Source organism: Cyrtonyx montezumae, unplaced genomic scaffold (genome assembly GCF_038088225.1).
Source record: "Cyrtonyx montezumae isolate F1298 unplaced genomic scaffold, pur_monq_1.0 scaffold_0, whole genome shotgun sequence".
NCBI classification, from domain to species: Eukaryota; Metazoa; Chordata; class Aves; order Galliformes; family Odontophoridae; genus Cyrtonyx; species Cyrtonyx montezumae.
The window spans coordinates 41,729,730-41,753,648 of NW_027071824.1; the positions used below are offsets into that span (position 1 = coordinate 41,729,730).

Consider the following 23,919-nt stretch of genomic DNA (forward strand, 5'->3'; position numbering starts at 1 on the left):
AGTGCTGCTTTCACTGACTTAATGAGAAGCAGGTTTGGGTTCAGTGTATCTTCTTGCGCTAAAAGTTAAAAAGGGTGATCTCTGAAGGACCAATTAATACTTCTAAATTTATGCAGTTATGTATTAAATACTTTCTAGGAGGGACAGTGTGTTTCAATTTTAGCAAAGTAAAGTGTTTTTTTTTTTAAAGTCTGCTTTAAAAAATACATTGTAAAGTTGCTTTTTTCTTTCTTTTTTTTTTCCTTTTCTTTTTCTCTCCTAGGCATTTAACCAAAGCTTGAGCTTTGGTTTACCCAATCTTTAATTGTCTCAGACTGAATCTCAAAGAATGTAAGTAAAATGTTAAATTGTATAGTAAGATAAATTTGGAAGGAAATGCACTGCTTTGCTACATATTTTAAATTCCTGATTCTTGGAAGGCTGCAAATATGACTGCAAGTTTCTGAGCAAAAAACTGAAATCTGGCAAGATGAATTTGTCTTTTACTCCACTTTGGCTATGCTTTACATCTTGGTATTTGCACATGCTTAGTGGATCATTTCAGAGGCTTACTGGTAAACTCTCTACAGCATCCCATTTGCACAGAACAGCCTCCCAGACCTCTACACATTTCAACTCCAGCCTGAATATGGACAACTCCAATAAGTGGAAATGGGTTTGCACTAAGGTGGCTGTACATGAATTCTGGACTCCAGGTTACAGCACATTTTGTTTCCAAATAAGTTTTCCCATCTGTCCCTACAATGGCAACTGAACAGAACCTGCAGTAGATCCTGGACCACTGAAGGGTACAGTCAGGCTTCATAAGCTAACCTAGAACAGTAAGTTTTCAGCATGGTTAATTATCCTTGCCCAGTTTAACAACTACATTTCTGCATAGTTTCTATGTAGTTTTACAACAGGTTCAAGCCTTGCTTCTAGGGTTCTGGGTTGTTGTTTTTTTGTTTGTTTGTTTGTTTGTTTTTCCTACCTCCTTTCACAACTCAAAGCTCAACTGCTTATTCATGAATTGTACAAGCATATCATAGGTAGACAATTTTCTTCTTTACAGAGATACCATTTTAAAATATAATCTTTTTGCTATATTATTTATTTTCACTATATTTCAAAGTGTTTTCTACTAACAACTTCAAAGGTATGAAATATTTTATCAAAGATCTATAAAAGAGTATATATTTAATTGTGAAAATGAAGTGCTTTACACCCTAGATGAACATTTTGCAAATTCAAAATAAAAGGGAATTAAGCACTATTTAGAATTGAATAATTTAATTTAGGTTCTAAATTAGGAAGAACAAAAAGCATTTAAAGGATTTTTTTTCTTTTTTTTTTTTCAAAATTCCTTAAAAAGAAATTCTCTATGTAATTTTCTTTACCAGAAACACTACTAAACTTCACTTTGGCAAAATATACATTATCTGGTTTTGGGTGGCATTAGTTTTCATTTTTTCTTACATCCGTACTGTTGGACCCCCATTTCCTAGATACAATTTGTCATTTCCTACATATGCCAAACATTCTCACAGGAACCCAGAGCCTCACCATCAGCTACCTTGGAGCGTCTAAAATTAAACAAACCAGTAATTCCCTTTTATTTAATATTAACTTCTAGAGCAGTACAAAGGTTGGGTAGCTCATCTAAATCTGCTTCCTACTGTCATCAGCTCAGCTTTCTCACCAACTACACAGTTTGAAGGCAAAAAGCTTTTCCCCACCAAGGATTTCTACAAATATTTTAACACAACAAGCAGTTTAAGAACAATCCCCAAACACCTAACGTTTTTAATTATTACACTAATACTAAAATACAGATTACTATTTTCTTTTCCTGATGCTTTTACTCTGTGTATGGAACTTTTGCCACTGTAAAAAGTAAGGAAAGAACAATAAAACTGACAAGACAAATCTGTTCCATTGGAATAGCTGCCTCTTGTTTTCACAGGCTCATCAATGCCTGCTCTGTACCTTCTCAAGATCAAGAGATGGCCAAAATATCACATCTTCTGCTATCCTAGACAGTCTCACAAAAGCATACAAGTTCTGGGAGGGTGCCAGAGAATTAAAAACAAATAATGCTGCTGGACACTAGAAAAAGTTCCTTTCCACTCTGCTGAGGCCTCATTTCTTAACCTGTAAAGTGATCTGATACAATGCTAAGAAGCAGTAAAATCTGTCACACTATACTGATATAACCAGCAAACGTTCTTCAGACTTTTATTTTACTACTTTTATTTTAACAGGTTAGAAAACAAACGCTAAATTTTTTTGCAACTATTTTGGGAAGGTGAATTCTCACTATATAATTTCTATTTGTTATTGTTTGGAGGAAGAAGCAGAACTAATGCCACACATATTCAAAAAAATACATCTCCTCTGTCAATCTGTAACCAATGTCAGACGAAGGATAGTATAGGGAGGTAACTTCAGGGAAATTAAGAACAACATTAGCACTTCTACATATTAATAAATAGCACGTAATTAATAAATAATACAAATGCCATGGCCTTTAGCTTCATAGAAGTGTAACTGTACAATAAGGGTTGCACTAGGTTCTTATAAATATGGATGATTCGTTACAAACTTGAATATCATCATGCAGCTGCCCAGTGCATGACTTCAAGCTCTCAAGGAAATAAACTCTACATGGGCATCTCAGTAACAGCACTGTGAAAAGGATTCTTCTCATACAAATAGACTATAATTTGAAATAAATATCAGAATTGCTCTATTCTGTATTATAGCTTTTTAGATCTCAACAATACTGCTTATCTTGCAGGCGATGGGACTCCTCCAGTGATCCTTTGGGGCATAAAGTGGCACTAGCTGTGATTGTATCTCAGTTTTCCTTTCAGGCCTATTGTCTTTCTCTTAGCTATTTAAGCTCTAATTCCAGGAGAAAAAAACCTCATGCAGACAGTATTACTTTACAGGAGATGTCTGCCAGGCAGCCAGTGTCAGTACCCAGGCTGTACTTGGTGCAGAGCACTCAGACAAGACTGCGAGCAAACAGGTCCAGTGACAAAGGCAAGCATTGTAATGCGTCTCAGGACATCATTTACAGAAAGAAAAAGAATGTTTCTTTGAGCAGCACTGCCACTTCTTCCCCAGCTCCCCCTGCCCAATTCCCCAGTTACACTTCTGCTCTTGCCCTCCGTTTTTGGCTCTGAGCCACCCTGGGACTCTGCTTCCTGACATCCAGGTGTCATGTATTTTTTGTCTTCATTTCAAATGCCAAAGGCCTTAGCTTTTGTTCGTCTAAAGATATGGCTTTTGCTACAGAAATATGCAGATACAGTTCTACCAAAAGGGTGCATAGACACGTTCTCAGTGAGTCTAGTGAGAAAATATGGCAAAACTTTATGAACAACAACTGCTTTCAAATCCAAGTTCACTTTCAGAGGAAAAGAACTTTCTTCTGTCTGAGGAATAAACTGAAAAGGTCAGGATTTCTCTGGCAGTATCTAACTGTACTAATAAATTTAGAAGGCTCAGATTTTTGTGGTGCATAATTACTGAAAACTTCTAATTGCTTGAGAGTCAGAAACAGCATAGTCTCCCTGGTTCCTGATCAATGGAGACGTCATTTAATGGTTTCCAGCAAACCACACAAAACTTTCTATTCTGGTGCAATTGGGTTGGCCGCAAATCCACATCAAAGTATTTTCCCACTCCCTTCTGACTTCTGCTGGAGATCAGTGTCATTTCCTTGACACAATGAACAAAACATGTAAAATTAATTTTGATTTCCACACTTGTGGATATATCACAGAATAATTTATTGGAAATGCTTATGGTTTCTTCCACTGGGCATGCTGTCCATTTGTCCAATGCCAAAAAGTATTCAAATGAAGTATTGAAATAAAAATCAAGTCAACTCTGGGAACGAACAAAAAAAATTATTTACTTCAGAATAAGCTCAAGAGTTTTCTTCACTTATAAAACACAGGTTCACACTAACACAAGCAGGCAAGACTGTCACTGTTTTGGCAGATAACAAGAAACCTTTTCTCTATGTGGTCCCACTCCATTCCACCACCGCAGCCTATAGTCTGGGATTGGTTTGATTTGATGAAGGCAGATGACAGTTTCATGTGGGAAAGTTTTATTCTCCAATGCAATAAATGAATACTCACAGAGGGGAAAAAAAAAAAAAAAAAAAGCAAAGGTACACAGAATTATAACATTCAGTACAGCTGGATCCCAGCTTTCAAGATTTCTTTCCTGGACTATATGAATGTGACTGCTACAGGTCTGATGTCACACACTTTTAGTTCAGGATCTATATTCCAGGCCCTGGAGAATGTATCTGGCAAGAAGTAATGTGTCATCTGAACAGAGATTTCGTATCTTCTCCTAGATAAAGGCAACTAGTGGGAGAAAATCGCTCTAGGAGACAGGCAGAAAACATGCCAAATGGTAGTCAGTGTGTACTAGAGGTTGTTTTCCAGCCTAAGGACATGAGGGAGAATAGCGGAGAGGGACAGGGAGCTTCACTTTCTTGATCTGCATACAGCTTGGCCCACCTTGACCAGCTGGCATATAACAAGCCTACATCTCACACAGCCTTAGCAATTTCATGGTACCAGTGTTCACATGCCACAGCCCTGGCTCATGCAGTACATGTTTAACATCCTGCCACAAGCTTAGCCATACAGCCCACAGGCTGGGTTATGCAATTCTAGTCCCAGTGTTAACAAAAAATACACAAAGGTACGCAGGAGGTTAAACTCATGTTTAACCTACTGCTTTAAAAAAAGGTGACTAAAGTAGGTTTTGAAGTCGTTATGTGAGTATTTAAATAAATCAAAACCGATAATGACACTGCAGTTCCACAGGGAGCTGTCAAGTATTCAGCTTACATGAAATACAGACTACCAGCTTACAGATACGTAAGATCTATATACCAGTCTTTGGATCACAGGACCACATTTTCAAAGAGCAGTTCACCCAGCAGCTCCCTTTTCCACTTCTGATCACTTCCAGATGTGATCAGAGCTTACGAACCCTGTCATTCTAACAATATGATGATCTGCGCCATAAACAAATAACAAACACTTCTGAAGAGATGGCTAACACAACCAGCAAGACTGCAGCCACTCTTCCTGCACCGCAACTTCAGTAGCACAACTGGTTGGGGTGACTTTGGCCTTTCCTGCATCTCCAGCCAGGAACCAAGTCCTGAGGAACAGGCAACAACAGAGATGACTGGAGGATCTCACTCAGTCTTCAGTGTTTTTAATTTCAGCAACAAAGACCATTTCTTATGTACTGAGGAACATACACATACATAACTGACGATCAGGTCAGACAGCTACTAGCCTGTTGCCACGATGTCCCTTATAAGAATTGGCTTTCAAAGTCACACAGATTACTGTACGTGATTCCAAAGTATCTCAGGGAAAACATCCCTCATTGCATGACAGCATGACTTTGAAACAGTGAGAGGACAGCCTGGGTCCAGATATTGGTGTCTGATCTATACCTAAAATATTAATTGCAACACAAAAATAATACCAGATTTATTCACATACAACAACACTTAAGTAAATCTAAAATTGGGAAATCAGAGATGAGAGGCTGCTCCTGTTGAAATTGCTGCAAACTTTGCAATTGGCATCAGTGAAGCCTGAACAGCATGATATAAACATTAACTCACATTTTCATAACAAAAGAGCAGAGGGTGGGTAGGGTCCTTGACTCCCTGTTGAAATATCTGCTATGTTTCAAACTAGTGATTGAAACACTTGGTTCTTTGTCAGGGTTTGCCCAAGGGAAAGAAATGTTTTCAGGTGTGCAGTACTGGAGTGATCATACCTAATTTCAATGTAATTTCTTTAGCCATCAGTATAGTGGCCTGCAAGAACTCCATCCATCTCTAGAAAGGATTGTTGACTAGGAGGTGTCAAAAACATTGTCAAAAATGTGCTCAATTAAAACTTGACATTTTAATGTAAACATTCTGAATATTGGAAAAACTAACACATCTGACTTCTAACAGTGAAATATCCCTTCAAAAATTAAAACTGATCTAAACCTTGACTCCCAATATACAATTTCTGTAATTTACCTCACGTGGAGCACAGTATGTTTGGCTACAAAACATTTTGTGTCAAAAACAATTATATCTCTTCTCTAATTGTAATCACAACAACATTCTAGGTTTAGAATATATAATAAATAAATGCAAATTCCTCATGGCCTGATGCTTATCTTTCTCACTGTTTAATTACTGCTGTTAAATATTCATGGGTAGATACACATAACTGTTCTGGATGGCAAGGTATGTTGGATGCATTGCACACATCCTTTTTCATTTTGTCCAGAAGATGATGTCCTTATAAATGCAGTTATGCTGGCTGACCTTTAGCAATAACATTGAATGATTACATTTCATTTCACTTCACTGTTTGATTTCCCCAAGTCATCTTACAATTTCAGTTCTATAAAACATACAGTTTTTAATTTGGGGTGAAATGGGATTATTCTGAGAATCAATAAATATGTGTAGCTGGGGATTCAAGGGCACAATTCCTTCCATATTATTCCCTGCAGCTATAAGAAGCGGCAGGTACAGCTGCAAAATGGGAACCCTCAGCTCAGATCAGACTGGACACTGACAGTCAAGCTGTAGTGAGAGATACTTGCCTGTCCATGAAGGCATGAGATGTGCAAGGACACAGAAGTAGCTCCAGATACTACATATTCTCATTTCCCCCCACCTCCCCCCCCACACACATGCCTTGCAGAACCAAAATCCAGTGCATCTGATAAAAAAATGTAAAAGATTGCCTCTCCTTTATATCTGCTTGCTAAACAAAATATAGTTTGACCTTCGCAGGACTCGTGACATACCATTCTGCCTTTAAAAATTAGTATCTACACACTTCATTCACAGCCCTGAGAAAAAAAAAAAAAAAAAAAAAGGATAGGATGAAACAAAGTTTATGGTAGTCTTGGTTTTTAAGTTCACACACATCAACACTGCAGACTTCATGGGGCTAAGACTCTAACATTACCATGCATAGCATAGATTGCCCAGTGGTCATAGAGCTGATTAATGATACAGAGCATGTGAGCACATGTTATTAACGATTGCTGTTCATAATCCAATGCTTTCATTTTTCAGTAAATTTTAAAATGTTACTATTCTGAAATGTAGTAGCATAATGAAACCCTAAGTGAGATGAGTATCCTCCTATAGAAGTATTTTGAGATTGTCATGAAAAGCATGGCATTATTTGAGCATATAGCCCTGTTTAATTTAACATGTAAGTTAAAGAAATAAGATAAAAGCCTGAAATAACACGGGAATAAAAAGAAACCTCATGTCCAGTCACCTGCTGATTACTTTGACACTGAAAAGCAAATAAATAAAAAATAAAAAATTACTAAAAAAAATGTAAAACTCATAAAACATTCAGGGACCATATATTCTGCTGCAAATTGAAATATAACTACAATGAAATTTAGGAAAGAACATGCTTTCTCGGTCTTCCCTTTTCTGTGCTAGAGCCACACACACACACACACACACACACACACACAGAAATCTGCTAAGAAGTCCATCCATGGAATTACTTTATTTATTTGGGGACAGTGTATGCTTTTTGCTTTAGAATTGCCAACATATCTTCTTACAGACTTGCTGTTGCACTCCTGGGCCTCTCTTAAATGGCAGGGAAGAGTCCCCTGTGAATTAGATTGAGGCCATCATACTCATTTTCACATATAACCAAATCCAGATTTGAACTTCGTTTTTTTCAAAGGTGGAAGACGAGTATATTTCATGCTTCAAGGGGAGGCAAAGTTACCTCTGCTCTAAAAATGACCTAAAGCAATTCCCACAGAAATTTGACAAAAACACAGACTCAGATCACAGTAAATTATATCATTTGGCAGCCAAACTGGAGAACTAAGTCCAGAATTGCCAACAAAACTCAAGACACACATTTGGATATATGGAAAGCTTTGAGACTTTTAACAGAAAGGAGCGTACACAGGCACCATTTGAGACTCATAAAGAACCTTATCAGTTTGAATGGAGTGTGTAAATTCTAAGGATCAGATGAAAGTTGGGTTTTTTATGCGTGTTTTTGTGTGTGTGTGTGTGTATGTGTTTTTAAATAAAAGCATTCAATAGGAGAAGATAGACCAGACAGACCATCTGCAGTGTAAACCACATAAAAGACCCCTGGGCAAATCCAACCCATTAGCAGAAGTGCTTGACAAATCTGCCAAAGAGCCAGATGCTGCTTATGGAGGAGACTCTCCCTCCTTGTCATCCGGATGCTCTGACTTCTGTTCCTAGAAGAGGACAGTGATGAATGATGCTCAGCTTAAACCATGTGCAAAAAGAACTGAAGTAAAGGACTTCGGCTATCTTAAAATAAATAGACAAGACCAAGTCTGAAATAGTAAAATAAACAAATTTTGAACACATATATAAGGCATATGTGCAACATGCAGATGCTAGAAAACAGTGAGCAAATTTGCACTTGGTATATTTCCACATGGACTTTTTATAGAGATTTTTTTGTTTGTTCATTCTGCAGATGCCCTATCAATTTTTATTTTTATTTTTTTTTCTAAAGACTGATCAGGATCTAGTAGATGGCAAAGAGGTGATTTTGGTCACATTGAATGCTAATACACAGCATGCTAACTGCATGGAGTTAGCTAAGTACTTATAGAATACATAGACTGAATGATGGTATATAAAATGTGTCTGAAGAGGTTGTGAAATATTAAGCGAAAAAAAATTACACTGAAATACAATTGTGAAAAAAAGTGATTTGTTTATATAGCAACCTGTACTGATCTCTGAATATAAATTTGGATCTAGCTGACCAACTTGTTAATATCTGCATTTTTGCAGGAATCTCTTCAATTGGATTTGAAGTTTAAAGCAGATCGCACCAAATGCTTTTATGATTCAGGCTTACCAACTTTGGATTATCTAAGAGGTCAAAGAAGGTGGAACAGTGTCTGAATTAGTTCCTCTGTGTATTGCTGTAAAGTGATATGACAGAGCTAAAAATACACTAAAGGAGAAAGAAAGAAAGAAATAGAGCTCCTTCTCATTGTGATTACATGTGCTGCACTTGAAGAACTAATGCTGTCATTTTATGGTTCAAAGGCCAGTTCCATTTTACAATAGAGTTCTGTGAAACTATAGGCTTAAGTAAAAGCCCTTAAAGGTATAACCTATCTTTTTCCGCTGAAAATAGTGTGAAGCATTTCCCCTATCGCAACACATGCCCGAAGGTTGAAAAGCATTTACTTGTGATTAGTACACTATTTAGCTCAGAAACATGTGCACTAACTCTGGAATTCAAGCAGACTGCAGGAAAAGTACCATGACTTAGCATATCAATCAGCTGAGTATAAACTGGTCAAAATAGGTAGGGGGAGGAGGAGAACAGAGAGGGAAAGGGAAATGTAACAAATGCTTGCTCTGGGATTAAATGCTCATCGTTTAAAGACCACCCACTCAAAATCACCCCGGGGTGCAAAGCACCCCACTTTGCAGAGCAGTAATAGAATTGCTTTGCACAGAAACTAATTTTGGCCCACCAGCAACTACTAGCCACACACCTAGGACTGGATGGCAATCCCCCAAAGCCTGGAAGCAAGCTAGTGCACACTGCCTGGGCTACAGTGCAACATGAAGAACAGGAATCAAAGTGAGCTTAAATGCTACCTGTCTACGCAACTGGTGACAGCTCAGGCTGTATGTTGGGCTGTCACCACCCACATCACGAAGCAAGTTGAGTTGTTTACAGCTGAGGACGCTAGCCCATCATCTGCACTGGTACCCAATCAGGACAAAACTGATGAGTATCCACCATGTGTATGCCGCACTACCAGCATCAGTTTTGGTCCTAATCCATTTGCCTGCAGCTTCAGCTAGAGAAAGTTGTAAATAGCTGCTGTGGTTTCCCAAATTATGTTTTGCGACAGCACCCACAAATAAAGAGACATGAGATACCAGTAGGAGAACTACTCCTCACCCTGGTATACCTGCGCTGTTAACACATTCTGAAGGGACGACTAAGATGTTTTACTGAATACTTCAATGCTCTGCTCATAAAATTTATGTTAAATTGCCCTTATACATTTTTGCTTATATATGCTGCCATTCCTACTGGAGAGCTATCGTTACGAAAAAGTTGGTTTTAGTGTGCTTCTCACATTAAAAAAATTGGAAATTTTTGTTGCATTCTTTTCAGTTCTTCAGTCATTCCCTTTTCATGTTCAGTTTTTGGGGGTTTTCTTGGTACTTAATTGCCATTAATACAAACTCATTCAAACAACTTCAGATCTTCACTTCAGCAAGCCTTAGCCATACCCCCAAAACTGCAACTATATATGCGTTTCTGTTAAAAGGAGTTCATTGTCCCATTGTGTGGGATGGCAGAAAGCACCTAGCAGAAGCTCAGCATGGGTGAAGGGGTTTCACAGCTGAAGCCATCTAAATAACTTGCACTTTTGAGCAGTCTCAGAAATCACAAGGTGCTTTGGAATTGAAATTATGTCATAACTATTAATTATAGTTACATGGGGTGTTTCTAGTCCTCCTCAAAATTAACCACAAAACTACTTTTAATGCACACATTTGTGTGTTGGTTGAGCGAAAACAAAGAAAAAAACAAAAAAAGTTAATAAACAATACAAATAGTGGCTCAAGCCAGTACTCAAAAGGATGGTACCAATTTTCTAAATACACCCTAGAGAGTATGAAAGATGGCACCTTCTTAAGGGAACAGTAAATAAAAGGAACACTTCTAATTAAAATTAGTATATTCCGTATTTTGTGTTTTCTACTCTATCTCCTAAATAAGAGGTCTTACTAACTGATATCAATAAACTCAGCCTTGTTAAAATTGCATGGCTATTTCTAAGAGAACTTTTATCTTGTTTCCAGATTTATTTAATTTTTAATAAAAGATTAAACCCCTTAGGAACAATTGGTTCTTGCATTCTAGTAGCACAAAAATGTATTAGAAAACACCTTTGTAGCATTTGATATTTCACAAAAAGACTTGAAACAAACATAAAAATCTCCAATTTACATCTATTGACGCCTCTGCTAAAATCACACTTACTCTTTTTTAAAGAAGCCAATGTAAGTTTCCAATAATGTTAAAAACTTCTTATTTTTCTCTTGTTGCTTTTGCTTAGTTCAAAATCTGACCATCAATTGATTTGTGTTGACACTGCCATGACCTGGCTTGGCATCACAGAACGAACATTATTTGTAGTACAATAGAAAATATGTTATGCCTGATTTTAAGAGAAAGAAAATAAACACGAATTTGTAAGAGACTCAAAAAATAAAAAATAATAAAAAATAAACCATTAATTTTATTGTTAGAGCCACAGGGATCTGTTAATGTAAACCATTCCAATACTTCTCTATGATGTCACCAGTTACCATGTGTTTGCACTCTAAATAGATTATTGCAATTTCTGTAAACATATCATATATATTTTTAGAACTCTTTGGGGGCTTGGTCCAGAGCCAACAAAAACCAATGGGCAGACAGTGACCAGCTTCGATAGGCACTTAGTAATCAGAAGACCAAATTTCTAAAGTTAATACATGAGAAGAATAGGGTACAGCAGGCAGAGAGACACCACGCAGACTGCTCCAAAAATAGGAAAGTCTTGCATTGCCTGCAAACTACATGCCCGAAAATACAACACACATAGCAGGACAACATACTTCTTGTTGCATCTGTTGTGTGATTGCCACGGATGGTTGTCATTCAATTACATGTATTTGCACAGTCATCTCGATAACTGCATTACTTTGATTGACTCAAACTTCTGAAGTTGCATACAGACTAAAAATATGCACCAAACATTTAATAAGTAACAGATTTGTATAAAACATTCTTTCAACTGCAAGCGAAGCCTGTGTGTCCCAGAATATAGCCTTTGTAAGAAATCTTATTACACGGTATAGTTACTTTAAAACTGGAAAATTCTGAAACATTTTTTGCCAGCCACTGTCTTAACTGAGAAGTCTGGGCTTGATCCTGGCAAACGTTTCTCTTCTTAGGATATCTTTAACTACACTGGATTCCCTGTCATGAATGCAATTCTCTGACAGTCATCTCCTCCACCTCCTGTTGACTGAATTTCTTCTTCCAGTTCCTAAAATTAGTTACAGCAGTCTTTAAATTTCAGCTTTGTTCTGAGTCTTCGTAGAATAGAGTATTTGTGTTACTGTATCTGTTCATTTTCGTAGTTTGCCCCAAACCCACAGAATACTAGCAACCAGTCAAAAAGCACTTTTCTGTCTGAACAATAATTTCTTTTTGCATGTATTCCCTTCTAGAACTGAATAGATGTGAAGAAAAAAAAATCAAATCAAAATAAATGCACTCATTGTCTTTGCTTATGTAGTGTATCTAGCTGGTCTTCTAAATCAGCAAATCAGCAGTACAGCAGGTAATTGCTGGTGGAGTCAGCATGGATGCTCAAAAAAAATACACTGTCAATCAAAAGAAAAAGATCATATATAGAATCTTAGAAGCATCTACCTTACTTCACCATGTGGTTAAAATCACTTTAGGAATCTAAATTAAACATCATGTCAGTATCTTATTTCCTCAAAATGAAGCTCATTTATCACATCATCATGATTTACCATTTATTAATTGTGATGTACAGTGGCACTGTGTAACTCCTGACTCCAAAAAGTGAATGTTTAAATTTTCACAGTATCATAGAATCATTTGAGTTGGAAGAGGTCCTTAAAGGTTAACTAGTCCAACTTCCCCCGCAGTGAACTGGGACACCCACACCTCGATTAGTTGCTCAGAGCCCTGACCAGCCTGACCTTCAATGTCTCTAGGGACAAGGCTTCCACCACTTCTCTGGGCAACCTGTTCCTGTGCCTCACTACCCTTATAATAAAAAACATCTTCCTAATAGCCAGCCTAAATTTCCCCTCATCCTTCTTTCTTACAGCCCCCCTTTAGATACTGAAAGGCTGCACTCAGGTCTCCCCTGAGCCTTCTCTACTCCAGGCTGAACAGCCCCAGCTCTCTCAGCTTGCCCTTGTAGCATTGTCCTCACTCTAGTATAAATAATTTTATGAGCAAGTGGCTCATAAATAAAAATCCCCGCCTACTAATGAAAACTTTTAAGACATAGATGAGAATAAAAATGAGGGAGTGCATTTGGCTAAACAACGCATCAGAAAACTTGGGAGCCTGACCTTGTTCATTTTTACTGCACAACCAATATATATATATTTTGTTATAACTACTGAAACATTAATGACAATTTCCATAGCTACTGCTGGCTTTTCTTGCTTAGCAGCTCAATCGCAAAGCTCCTCTTCACCATGTACTGACAAACATTTGCTTTTCATCTGATGAACTGCCCATGAATGGCAAAGTACTGCTAGTCTCACTCTCCTCCAAACTTGCATGCAAAGGGCTGAGCATGTTCTAACAGTCCTGGGGGAAGACTGACAGTTTCATCATTAGACCTGTCAGATGAGTTGTTTCACTTGGATTTGAATTTAGGAGTTACAATATTAGACCTGTTAAATACGGATAACTGCTGGCTAATAATGTCAGGACCTGCCTGAATTAATCAGCCATCAATCTGGAACTAAGATTATGAAGGCCCTATTGAAAAAATTAGTAAAAGTTAAATTTCAAGTGTGTTTCACAAAGCCTGAATTAAACATTTTTTTGTCATCTAGTTGTCTAGAATAAGGTGCAGAAAATACATATTGTTTTCTTTCTCCGTTTTGTTAAATTTAGTGATGTCTGTGGAAACCCATTTAGGTAATGCTCTCAGTCTTAGCATGGCTCTGGTACAGCAAGTATCACAAACACTGTATTCACACCTGCACCCCAAGATGCAGCAGAACCGGACTTTGGTCTTATAAATGCAATATAAAGACTTGTACATCTCACTGCCTTTCAGTACCATCTATTTACTTGCTAATGCATTAACACTAGTGAGAAGCAGAAAACCTTTCCCTTTACAGAGACTTCCTCTCTTCTTCCTATTTTATTTTATAAGCCAGCAATCTATATATATGTAATTTATTTATTTAGTGCCAGATCTTGATTTGTGACACCAATTTGATTTTATAGAGACCTTGTGGAAAGGAAGACTTTGGGGTAGCAGCGATCAGTTCATCAGACTGTTGTCATAAGATGATGTCCTGGCTAGTGCAGCCAAAACCCATGTGCTGTAGCTGACTGTGAACCAGTATAAATCATTTTACCAGACTTCTGATTCTAGTATTTAACTCACTTCCATAGCAGTGTCTTGGGGTACGAGGCTGGAAGTGTAGACAAAAATCTCCACTATTAGAATTAAAAATGCTTCTCTTATTGTCTGTGTAAAAATAGAACTATTATAACTGTAAACGAGTTAAACTAAATGCACTGCACTGGATTTCAGAGATTCTTACATAATATTAAATTAAATGTATGAGCTGCTCAGGATACTTGGGATCAGTCCCATTTTAAAGCATACCCAGTATATAAGAAAATTAATAGCAGTGTATGTTTATAGGCTCTGTACCCAATAAATGTTATTCCGTATTTTGCTAGTGCATTTCATACGTGACCAGAATGATGGAACTGTCACCCACACATGTTAGTCTTGTTTCATCAGACCTGTAGTAAGAGAGCAGGCAAGCCTCCTTCACTGCAACCTTTCTGGCCCCAGAAGGCTATAAACATTTTGTGTGATTGCACAGTTATCCAGAACTGCAGGGTGAGTTTGACTTGTATTTCAAAATTACATGGAAAAAATGCCATAATATTACCTCAGTTACAACAGCACTGATAAGCTTAATACCTAAACAATCTGAGATAAAAGTAAGCTTTCACAATGAGTCATAGGGGTTTTGCAAAACGACTTCCAGTAGTATTTAAAAGAATTTGTAAGACTAAGTCATTTGTGAGTTGCAATTTCTGACAGAGATCCATGTAGGTTTTTGTTTGCATTTACAACTTGCCAAACCAACAACACTCAATTCTTAACCACAGTTCCTTGTATGTGTGTGCCGTTTACCTTTTGAGATCAACTGCACTGTACAAATAACTGGTGGTGATAGCTGATGTTTACTGTGCATCTAACTGGATACTTCTGGAAAACATTTTTGATATGCTGCATAGATTAGTAAATTATCTTCAGAAAAAAATTTACTAGTCACATCTGCAGTTTGAATGTTTCTCTCTAAAAGATGAACCAAGGCCAAGCAAGACAAAGAATCTGCTGATACACACATGTCACTCCAAGAATTCTCCTGACAAAGTTCCCACACCCAATTTAATTACTTCCCCACTGTAAAAACACTTTCCATCTGCATTTATTGTAATAGTTTCAAATCCAAAACCAACACACTATAAAGCTAGCTAAATAAATGAATGATATTGGCCTTAGGTCCTGAGCCAGGACCTATTCTGTAAGGCTGTGTGTCTCCAGCACTCATTTTTATGCTGATGTTTCACTTTATGTGCAATGTTTTCACTTAAGACTTGTTTAGAGAAGAATTACCTTGCTCCAGGCTTTTAAGTGTATGTGCTGTGTGGTGCCCCTAGTACCACTGCTTCCAGAGGCTGGCAGAGATTCCCTGAAAGACCAGGTTGCATTCTGGATAAAATGGGACAAAAATAGCCTGCTGCAGGCTGTACATACAATGTTCCACACACATGGGGCAGAAACATTAATTTCAACTTTATCTGATTTATCCTCAAACTATGGCTGTGGAGTTCCAAATGAAAAGGTGTTTTTGTTTGTTTGTTTTATCTCCATTAAAAAATAAAAAAATAAAAACATAAACCCTACCAGATTTCTCCTCAAAATTTACTACCTGTAACTTGGGTTCCCTCTTGTACTTGGGAGACAAAAGGTTTTTGTTCTTCACATCTAGTATAAAGAATTTAATTACAGTTTATAAGAAATTTCCTATTGTGCAGAGATAATGTATGTTATAACATACTTATTCATACAGGTTCTCAGGTATGTTGCAATACCATCGTCTGATGAAACAGCAGCCATGGACTACTTTATAGTTTTTAAACACTTTAGGTATAACAATCTTCTCTGGACAAGCAACACACTTGAAATTACATGTGCACAAGAGGAGATTCTCTATGCCGTCAAAGTACATCTACCTTTAAGAAACTTGTAGATGCGGCACTGAGAGACACAGTTAGTGGACACGGTGATAAGCTGATGAACTTAGATCTAGATGAGCTTTGTGGTCTTTTCCAACCTCCGTGATTATATGATTCTATGGAAGTAGTTGAAAAGATCATGACCTTTATGATAAAATTTAAACTAAACCAGTAGCAATTTCATTTAGAAGTTATTAAATAAGAAACAAAGGACAAAATATGCCCCCACTGAATCCCACAGCAAAACTGCTACTGACTTCACTTGGAAACGTATTTAGGCACTGCACAGCCACAGATACACTGCCATCATCATCACAGGTGGTCTCAGCTTCAAGGGGACATGAGAACATGGCAAAGGATGAGATCAAGGGGCAAATCTCAAACACCTTAGTTTTTCTGAGTTTTAATCACAATAGCATGACTTCAATTTTGTTTTACAGTTCTCATTAAATTAAAGCCTTTGAATTTTTGTTCTTCTAAGCAGAAGCAAGACAAAGACAAGACCAGCAAACCACTAAATTTGAAGAAAATAATCCACTGTGGCTCAACAGTTTACTAATCAACAGGAAGATGCCCATCTAAAACAATTATCATTTCACCTGCTAAGAACTACGCATAAACATACCTACATATGCAAAATACAGAACTGAAATGTCTTCCCTTCTCTCCGTGTACGTGAATTCAGCAAAAACAGAGTTTGAAAAGCTTATTTTTAAAGAATGCTAGCCCACATCTCTAACTGAAGGGTGAAAACCTTCCAGACTGAAAAGCAGTTAAAATTAATCTAGTCATTCTCCCTTTTCAAAGCGAGTCCCTCTCACTGGGTGCTTTCTGACTGCATTTCAGCTCGATATCACACCAAACCACTGTACTTCGTGCAGTCAGCATTTGCCTTTTGTTACTGTACCTGGCGTTCGGAGGCTCTGACACATCTGATTCTGTACACGTTTTCTTTACCTGCAAAAGCAAAGAATTTCCAGTTACTCTCACTTGAAACACGACTTCTCTGCTCACAATTCCCACACTTACACTGCCTAAAGTGGATGCAGCTCTGCTCACCGTGATCTCTATAAAATACTTCCCGCTTTTTACAGCAGCAGTATGCAGTACTAAACAGTGTGTTTCATTATTATCCCATGAACAGCTGCCAACTGCACTTCCCTAGGTTCCATTAGTATGTAAAATGTTCAGCTAAAATAGCTTGGGAGTAGCTCAACTGGGAACAAAGAAACCAAAGAACCAGGTTCCCCACTTGGAAACCAGAAAGCCATACTGTTCTCAGCAGAGTAAAGAAATGTTTCCCCAACTGATACAGCTTCTGTTTCCTGCTAGAGCTCACAATAATAAACACCAGATTCTGGGGCAAAGAGCAGTGCTAGCTAAATAATTCATACGTTAATTTTCATTTTGTGAATCTGCTGTTTGTTGAACGTACGAAGGTTGCTCCAAAACTAATGATGACTCTCTTATGATGTTCTAGGACGTCAGAGGTAAATGTTGGTGGCATGACAGCAGGGGACGAACCTTCCCACCAACATTCCATTACGTTTTGTTGCCATGTGACCAATGGCAGTAGGGGGACATCTGACAGAATAGTGTCTGATATGGAAGTGTGTATGAAGCAGAGGTGTGTCACTGAGTTCCTCCACGTGTAGAACTGGCACCCGTTGATGTTCATTTACACTTACTGAATGCTTGTAGAGACCAAACAGTGGATGTGAGCACAGTGAGGTGGTAGGTAGTGAGTTTCAGCAGTGGTGACAGTGATAGTGGGGCATCTCCTCTGGTGCCAATTTTTACAAGCACAGCATGCAGGCTCTTGATCACTGCTGGCAAAAATGCAAAGCTAATGGTGGTGACTGTACTGAAGTACAGTGTTCTGTAGCTAAGAGTTTGCTCTATAAAACAGTGCTATTGTGCTCTTTATTTATGTTGTAGTTTCCATAGAAATAAATAGGAAACATTACTTTTGGAGCAACCTACGTATTTTCTAATGCATCAATGAACATAAAATATCACATACAGCATTTGTACATAAATTTGCAACATATAATTTATGTAGTATAGATAGTTCCATTAATATAATTATACTTATAAATATTTACTGTTGTAATTAATATAATATATAATAGTAGCTTGATTTCCATACTAATTTTGTAATACGTTGCTATTAACCATTCAAGGGTGAAAAAAGTACATCACTTTCCAATAAAAACAGAAAACTGTTCTCTGCCAGACTAGCTATCTCTTTGGGATCTTTGGGATTTCCTGCAAAAAAATTTTACTGTACCTTCTGGTAATCTAAATTTTTTTGTACTTTCAGCAGAGAAACAAATATTTTGCTCACTTGTGTGCTAATGCAGAATCCAGAGCTGTGTGGGAGGTTTCAAAATTCCATTTTTAAGCCATCTAGAAATATTCATAATCACTTGAACTGATTTCATATGACTGACACAATGCAAAGAATATTTTCCATTATAACCAGCACATGTTCAATGACAATTTCTGAGATTAACATGCATCAAAAGAGCCTTCCATAGCTTCCTGCTACTTTAAAAGCTTTTAAAAACATTCACAAAAAACAGTTATCACTGTGAGTTGCTTCTGTTGAAGCCTCTGGCAAATTAGTCACCAATTCAGACAGAAAAAGTATTAGATTAATGATAAGTATTTTCTCTGAATACCTCTACTGAATGCTATGAAACAGCACTTTAAGTACATTCATGGTTTTACAGATGATCATTTATATTCTTATTTGAGTACTAGATATTGAGCAAACAATACAGTTGCATGTTTGATCATTTACAGAAATCAATTTTTCAGTAGCAATAATGAAAATTTCACCATGAAAAGAACTTAAAACTGTCTTTATTGCTATACTAGTTGTCATCCAAAACACTGGCAAAGAAGAAAATGCAAGGATCTTCTAAATATTTTGGTTTGCTTGATTTTTACTACAAAACTTTTTCCAGCCTTTCTAATCAACACTTTCATCACCATTAATTTTCAGTCTCCTGGATTTCTTCTTCACATTTCATAACATGCTACTCTGTGGACTCTGTAATTGCAGTGTATAATGGATGCATATTGGTACAAAGGCTCACTGTGAGGGACAATGAAAGCCCAGGTGAGTCTACCTCATGAACAGTCAGACACTAACATCATTTCTACAGTTTTCTGTTCATTACATTATTATTGTAGTACCTTTTAATTTGAACTATAGTAAAAAACTTGAGATATAAACTTGTGATTGATCAACAACTAAATGCCTCACATTGATTTTAAGGTACCAACAAGAAAAATATCCATCGGAATTAGTGTAGTGTACTGAGTATCAACATTACAAGCGATTGTTCAAAACATAAAATCAAAATTGTTCAAAGAAACTGAAAATGAAGCACCCTTCTTTTGAGGGGCATCTTTGTACTTGCAAAAACAGATTGTCTCAACAGGAAGTCACAGAGGGATTTGGCAAGAAAATCAATATTTCAATGTTGCATATAAAAATATATAAATGTATCATAGGCAGTAGGAAACAGGGTAAAGCTCTTCCCTTGTCTTCTTAACATATATTAACATTCAAACTACTTTTTCTATCTCCTTGCTGACTCACAGATGTCTTGTCCTACCCCTGCTCACTCACTGAGAAATAAGCAATTGAGGAAGATTATGCTCTATCTGTGTGATGAACACAGGAAAATGAAAAAAAAAAAATTGTTATACCTTAAAAGTAAGTAACAGAAAAGCAATAAGCCAACTGTATCAAAAAGGCATCAACTCCTGCGTGGTGAAACAAATTCCAGGGGAAAAAATAAATAGAATACTCCATATTCAATAATATTGCAGTGAAAACAAAGTACTTAAATAAGAATATTTCAGGCTTTAAACTTGGTATATAGATGATGCCATTTGTGATCATTTTCTGAGAAAGTGTGCAGTATAAGCATGATGTATACACGTGTATTTTCCTTTGAGACTGAATGCAATCTTCATTATGTATCTTTGGATGCCTCCTTCAGAGAAAAGATTTAATAAATAAAAACCTTATTTCTTAAAGGAGGAACGGGAATGTGATTTTCTTACAAGTGGCTGTGTGGACTGAACACCTAACCTTTCTTTAGGGCTACTCAAGTAGCAAAATACATTTTGTTATTCATAAAATTATGCCACCCTTGAAGGTGAAAAGAAAATCACAGTGAAAACATATGATCAAAGACCAAATATCATTACCTTTGTCTTCAGCTGCACTATTTTCTCTCTTAATCTGCTTTGCTGACTGTTTTCAAAATAATTAATTTTCACTAACACCACATTTATTTACATTCTCATGTGTTAAACATAAGAACTTTTTTCTTCAATCCTACTCAGTTTTCTTTTTTCTTTTTTTTTTTCTTCTGTTTATACAGGTTTTCTCACCATTTCAATTATATGCATGTTGAGAACCATTCACTACGGTGGTAAGGTATCAGTTTCAGTTGTTTTTGAATTGTACCAAATGGTGTTGAAATCTCCTACCCTGGCTGCTGACTACAAAATGTCTGAAATATTTCAGCTAAAAATACTTAAATCCAATTTTTTAAGAAAAGAAGTCGTTTTGATCATATTTTAAGTCACATAACTGTGCTGCTCAGAGCCTTTAGCACCTGTAATTTTTGAGGCTAAAGCCCAAAACTGGAAGTGCACAAGAACAAGGTGTACTGATGCCCAAGAATCATCATCTCTGTGAAATGGCATTCAAATCTGTTTTGCTTGATATGCTTCTAAAAGCCCTGTTTTCACACAATTAGTGGAGTCCTGCTGTATTCCAGCTTCTGAATTGCTTTAGATCCTATCTGCACTGAATACTCTCCATGTCAAAGATGCAGGAGCCAAGTAAGAACCTAAAATCACTCCTGATTTTTATAAGCACCTCTGGCATCAGGAAAGCATTTGTCTTTTACGCGGTCAGTCCGATGGCTTCCCATTAAAGTAACCAGGCAACATCTTAGGACAGGAGAAACATCCCCTGGCCTGAAATAGGATGAGGATTGGGTTGACCTGCTGGAGAGGAGCTCTGTAGAGAAGGAACTGGGAGTCCTGGTGGACGACAGGTTGACCACGAGCCAGCAGTGTGCCCTCGTGGCCAAGAGGGCCAAAGGCATTCCAGGATGCATTAAAAAGAGCGTGGCCAGCAGGTCAAGGGAGGTGATCCTCCCCCTCTACTTTGCCCTGGTGAGGCCTCATCTGGAGTACTGTGTCCAGTTCTGGGCTCCTCAGTATAAAAAAGACAGGAATCTCTTGGAAAGAGTCCAGCGCAGGGCCACAAAGATGGTGAAGAGCCTGGAGGATCTCCCCTATGAAGAAAGGCTAAGTGAACTGGGTCTCTTTAGCCTTGAGAAAAGAAGTCTGAGAGGGGACTTGATCCAGGTTTATAAATATCTGAGGTGTGGGGGACAAAGTGGCGAGGCCGGACTCTTTTCAGCAGTGTGTGGAGACAGGACAAGGGGGAACGGACAGAAACTGCAGCACAGGAGGTTCCGCACGAATGTGCGCAAGAACTTCTTTACGGTGAGAGTGATGGAGCATTGGCACAGCTGCACAGGGGGGCTGTGGGGTCTCCGTCTCTGGAGATATTCAAGACCCGCCTGGACGCCTACCTGTGTGACCTGGTGTAGGGAACTGCTTTGGCAGGGGGGTTGGACTCGATGATCTCTTGAGGTCCCTTCCACCCCCTATGATTTTGTGATTCTGTGAATAGGGGAAAAATCCACCCAGGGAACAGGGACAGAAACCAGGGAGTAAAATCAGAGGAAGAGAGAAGCTAACATAGGGATGGTGTCAGCAGTGGAGAAGTACTGGAGCTTGGAGGGATGGGACAGAGCAGCGCAGTCCTCTTCTAAGAAGTAAAAATCACAATTACAAGCTTAAGCATTCATCACACATCTGTGAAAGTCACTAGTAAAGGCTTCAGTGACCAATCTGCACAGAGTAACAGGCTGTTTCTGGTATGCCATCTGCTCTGCAGATATAGTTAATGATCCAAGCTGGGGAACTATACTTTGAACGTGCAAGATGGTGCACAAATGTTATGTTTATCCAGAAAAATGAAGATCTAATTTACCTCAAATTGAAGAAGGCATTAGTCAACATTTTATACAATTTCTGCCTTAATCTCTGCCTTCGTTCATCAAATTTCAAATACAAATACTCTTTAAAATATCTTATACTTTATGCTGTGAGGGCAGCATAAAAAAAAAAAAAGAAACATTTATTAAACATCAAAGATCTACGATTCATGTTCATAAAAATATCTACATGACAAAGAATGATTTTAGTTAAAATTTAGTTAAGATTAACCTAAACTGTGGAGTTTAGGTTCTTCACATTCAACAAATTATAAACTGAGTAACATAAGAAGAAAAATCTAACTACACACTCTGAGAAAGTCATGTATGTGATGTAATAAGAGCTGCACCATAATGGATAAGAAACTGGATTTCCACAGACCGTATTAATTCTGGCATTTCCTTGCTTCTGATGTTTTCCTTTGCAACATTAACATCCTTTTAACATGATTTTATTGGACCTCATTATACAAGATGTTAAAACATGAACTTGTCCAGCTCTGTGAGGTGTTCTCGCACACACACTCATAGTCTTAAACTCATAATGCAACACAGGTGAGAAATCCCTCATAGCACTTACAGTATGCACAGCTGAAAAATCTTGCAATATCAACAGCAAACTATTCTGTCAGTGAATCTGCTGAACTCCCTCAACTACTGCATCAAATATGGCCTTGATCACTTTGACCTCTCAATTGGTGGGCATGCAGTGAATAGAGCCTGCAGTGTTTTGGGTCTGACTGAAGTAGCTCTGCATGCTGGAGTCACTGAAGATGTAACATCAAGGAGGCAAGAGTGAAGGGAAAAAAGTAATCTTTGCAGACATTAAGACATCTCAAAGCATGTCTACATGCCACCTCTGGTCTGGAGAATGGACAAACCAAGTGCACTTGTACTATCTCAATGCTTACCTACAGCAAGTTACACCCACCCATGAGAAAGCTCACTAGCTCTATTCATCAGCCAGAGAGAGGTCCAAGTCTGTGGACTGAGGACGGAGAATTTGAGGGAATATTTCGATGGAAATAAAAGAGAATTTAGCTCAGGATATCTACATGAGTGTATGAACAGTAGCTCATGGTCCAGATATTTTTTAGATGGTGACTTCAATAATCTTTACATATACCATTATAACCATCTTGATGACAAACTCCACAGTACAGAGATCTATATAATATCTAGTATATCAAGGATTCTTCTTGCTAGCATGACACCACACCCTTCTTCACTACTACTACTACACACAAAAAAAAATAATTTCTTGAACTGGAATTACAGGACAAGAGCTGGCACAAATTTACAGTGTTAAGATTTAGTAACTAACTGTAGTCATTGTGTACACTTTCAAAACAGTTTTAACAAAATATACAAGCATTACTGAGAATTGAACATTTTATGGTGGCTAAATTCAAATAATATAAATGCCACGTACATACGTGAAGTAAATCTTAGTGAAGATGCCGCAAGGAAAAACAGAAATGCTAAAGTCCCCTACAGAAAGATCTGAGAAGAATTTTAAGTAGTCCCAAATTCTCAACTAATTTCTTTAGGGTAAATCTCTGTTTGTAAATCTCTGTCTCAAAATGACAGTAAAATGAAGATCATTTAGAAGTTATGGGTATGGAAGGAGATTATTGAAGCTGCCCTTTGTA

The 23,919-nt window shown here is 37.6% G+C and overlaps 1 protein-coding gene across 4 annotated transcripts in view; it reads right to left on the reverse strand.

Moving 5' to 3' along the window:
• The window catches only part of EYA4 (EYA transcriptional coactivator and phosphatase 4), a 148,932-nt gene that overhangs the window by 53,053 nt on the left and 71,960 nt on the right, over nucleotides 1-23,919 (reverse strand). For all 4 annotated transcript variants that reach the window (XM_065733743.1, XM_065733734.1, XM_065733717.1 and 1 more), the window contains exon 3: nucleotides 17,071-17,120. In XM_065733743.1, the coding sequence (XP_065589815.1) occupies nucleotides 17,071-17,120 (50 nt within the window). The remainder of the gene's footprint in view (nucleotides 1-17,070; nucleotides 17,121-23,919) is intronic.